At 42.1% G+C, this 2500-nt stretch overlaps 1 protein-coding gene across 1 annotated transcript in view; it reads right to left on the bottom strand.

Annotated features, from left to right (window-relative positions):
• LOC101856696 (ATP-binding cassette sub-family A member 3) overlaps nt 1-2500 on the bottom strand; it is a gene marked incomplete at its 3' end in the record, with an annotated part of 42928 nt that overhangs the window by 21168 nt on the left and 19260 nt on the right. The window contains 1 exon segment of the mRNA XM_013088823.2: nt 942-1087. Within this exon segment, the coding sequence (XP_012944277.1) occupies nt 942-1087 (146 nt within the window).

The following is a 2500-nucleotide window of genomic DNA, read 5'->3' as shown; positions in this document are numbered from 1 at the left end:
TTATTTCCGGGGTGCCTTGATAGTCGAAGCAGACTTTGTGCTGTTGAGGCTAAAGAGGTGAGCAGAGTAAGCCCGATGCCCCGTTTTGACTTCTCTGTTGACATCCACTCCTTGGCTCTCATATGACCTTATGCAGTTGCGAGCGCCGTAAAAACCCTACTCAAACTTTAAAAATCCTTGAACCAAGGGTGAAGAAAGTGTTCTGTGTGTTTGCCGTTTATTTTTTGCTGTTTTTTCTTATTGGACTGCTGTACACTACTATAGTCTGGGAGACACCCCCCCCCCCCAATAATCAATGTAATAGCCAGTTTATCATTTATAGAGGGTGTCAAACTCTACAATTTTGGCACAATGTATTTTGAAGCTATCGTCCACAAAACCAAACAAGATTAATCTTTTGGGCAAGGAATATGACATTCCCTAATGGACTTCCGAGTCAAACTTGATGAAGTAAAAGAGAGGTCAGTTGGAATAATATTATAGTGTTGCACTAGCCAGCGCTATCCTTCAAATGTATCAAAACAAAGCAGATAGGGATTGGACGAAACTTTCTTTTACAATGTGCTCTGGGTATAAGGTTGTGTCATTTTGCAGAAGCATAACTTTAGTTTGATCGATGTAATGTTAGTAAAATTGAAGATGGGGGGAATTGGAAGAGGAAGAGAGAGAATGAGAGGGAGCGAGAGAGAGAGAGAGAGAGAGAGAGAGAGAGAGAGAGAGAGAGAGAGAGAGGAAGGAAGGGAAGGATGGAGAATGGGAGAAAAAGGATCACCATTTGACTTACATTCTTTGTATAATTGTATAGCTCGTTAAGTGCTTTCGTAGTGGAAATGCATAATATAAATACAATGTCTTCTTCTTCTTCTTCTTCTTCTTCTTCTTCTTCTTCTTCTTCTTGTTGTTCTTCGTCTTCTTCTTCTTCTTCTCCTTCTCATATATACCTAATTCTCCTTGAGCGACAAGTCGTGATTGGACACCAGCCTTCACGTCTGTCTGAGCATTGCCTGAGCCATTCTGATAAGCTGGGTTCTGGGCTCCCTCGTCAGGCTTTTGAAAGATGGGTCCCGGTGCTGCATTGTATCCAACTCTGCAATAGAAATCGCCGTGCACGTTGAAGGGCTATGTGTTTTGTCAAAGACAATCACTTGTTCAAACAACCACAAGTCATTTCCCCCTCCCCTTCTTTGCATTTTTTAAAACCCTATCCGTACGTCGTGTTTAACTATCGTATGCATACGACGTGGGGAACTCTGTGCCACCACTTTCCAAAGAGAAAATTTACTCAATTATCCGATCCATACGCTTTGAGATCTTCGTACTAGAAGTATTCTAAAATGTGTGAATAATTGCATTTATATAACACATATCCATGCTCAAGAGCATGCTCTATGCGCTTTACAACCCCAGCAGACCCTCTGAGAACACTCAGAAACATTCTCGGCTTCAGCGGAAGCATACAATGCAAGCTGTGGATTTCACGCGCTCAAACATTATCAAACTGACAAGATCTTTCACTGTCTATAGCCGGGTACCCATTTCCACCTGGGTGAAGTGAGGAAAATTTGTGCGAAGTGCCTTTCCCAAGGACACAACGTCGAGCCCCTGACGGGATTCGAACCACGATCTTACGGTTGCGAGTCCAAGAGCCTAACCACTAGGCCACCGACGCCACTATACAATCCCGGGGGTACAAAATGACTCCAGGGCGTATGGATAGGGTTAAAATATTACAATGACTCTGTCCAAGACGTCCATCTGTCTAAAACAAATCACTTTTCTCCCTGACAATGGGTGGGCCAGAGTAAGCCATTCTGAATATCTCATGGGCCAAAATAAGAGAAAAACAGGTGATTGAAAGACACAAACTTTCAAAAGTGAGACTAAAACTGACACTATAGCATTATGCCTCTTGGGCCATTTCATGAGATATAATGTGACATGAGGCGGTGGAAATCAGGCGCTCATCAATTTTTTGACATGTGGATTTATGGTTTCATTTTAAAGCTTGTTTATTTGTCTTGTTTTCGGGGGGAAAAATACTCATCTATCATGAATAGAAGTTGAGATATTTGCAATTGAAGGGAGGGAGGTCGCCTGGTTTCAGAGGTAAAATTAAAGAGAAAGTGGCAGCCAAAGTTTGGTGACTTCCAAAGCTTGAAAGTTCTTAACAACTGCAAACTTACATTTTTGTGCCTTAAATCAACATTGTTCAGTGAAATCCTTACTATCGTCATTTTTCTTCTACTTTTTTTTGCATGTTTGTCACTCTTTTGTCAACTTCTATTTCCGGGGTGCCTTGATAGTCGAAACAGACTTTGTGCCATTGAGGCTAGAGAGGTGAGCAGAGTAAGCCCTATTCCCCGTTTGGACTTCTCTGTTGATATCAACCCATGGCGCTCATATGACTTTATGCAGTTGCGTACACCAACATCTAGTGTATTGTACATACCTCAGGAAAACCTCTTCCATCGTGGTTGCCTTGTTTCCGTACCCTGAAATG

This window comes from Aplysia californica, unplaced genomic scaffold (genome assembly GCF_000002075.1).
Source record: "Aplysia californica isolate F4 #8 unplaced genomic scaffold, AplCal3.0 scaffold00817, whole genome shotgun sequence".
Taxonomy (NCBI): domain Eukaryota; kingdom Metazoa; phylum Mollusca; class Gastropoda; order Aplysiida; family Aplysiidae; genus Aplysia; species Aplysia californica.
Note: the sequence above shows the minus strand (reverse complement) of the source record. Positions and strands in the feature narration are given on the sequence as shown.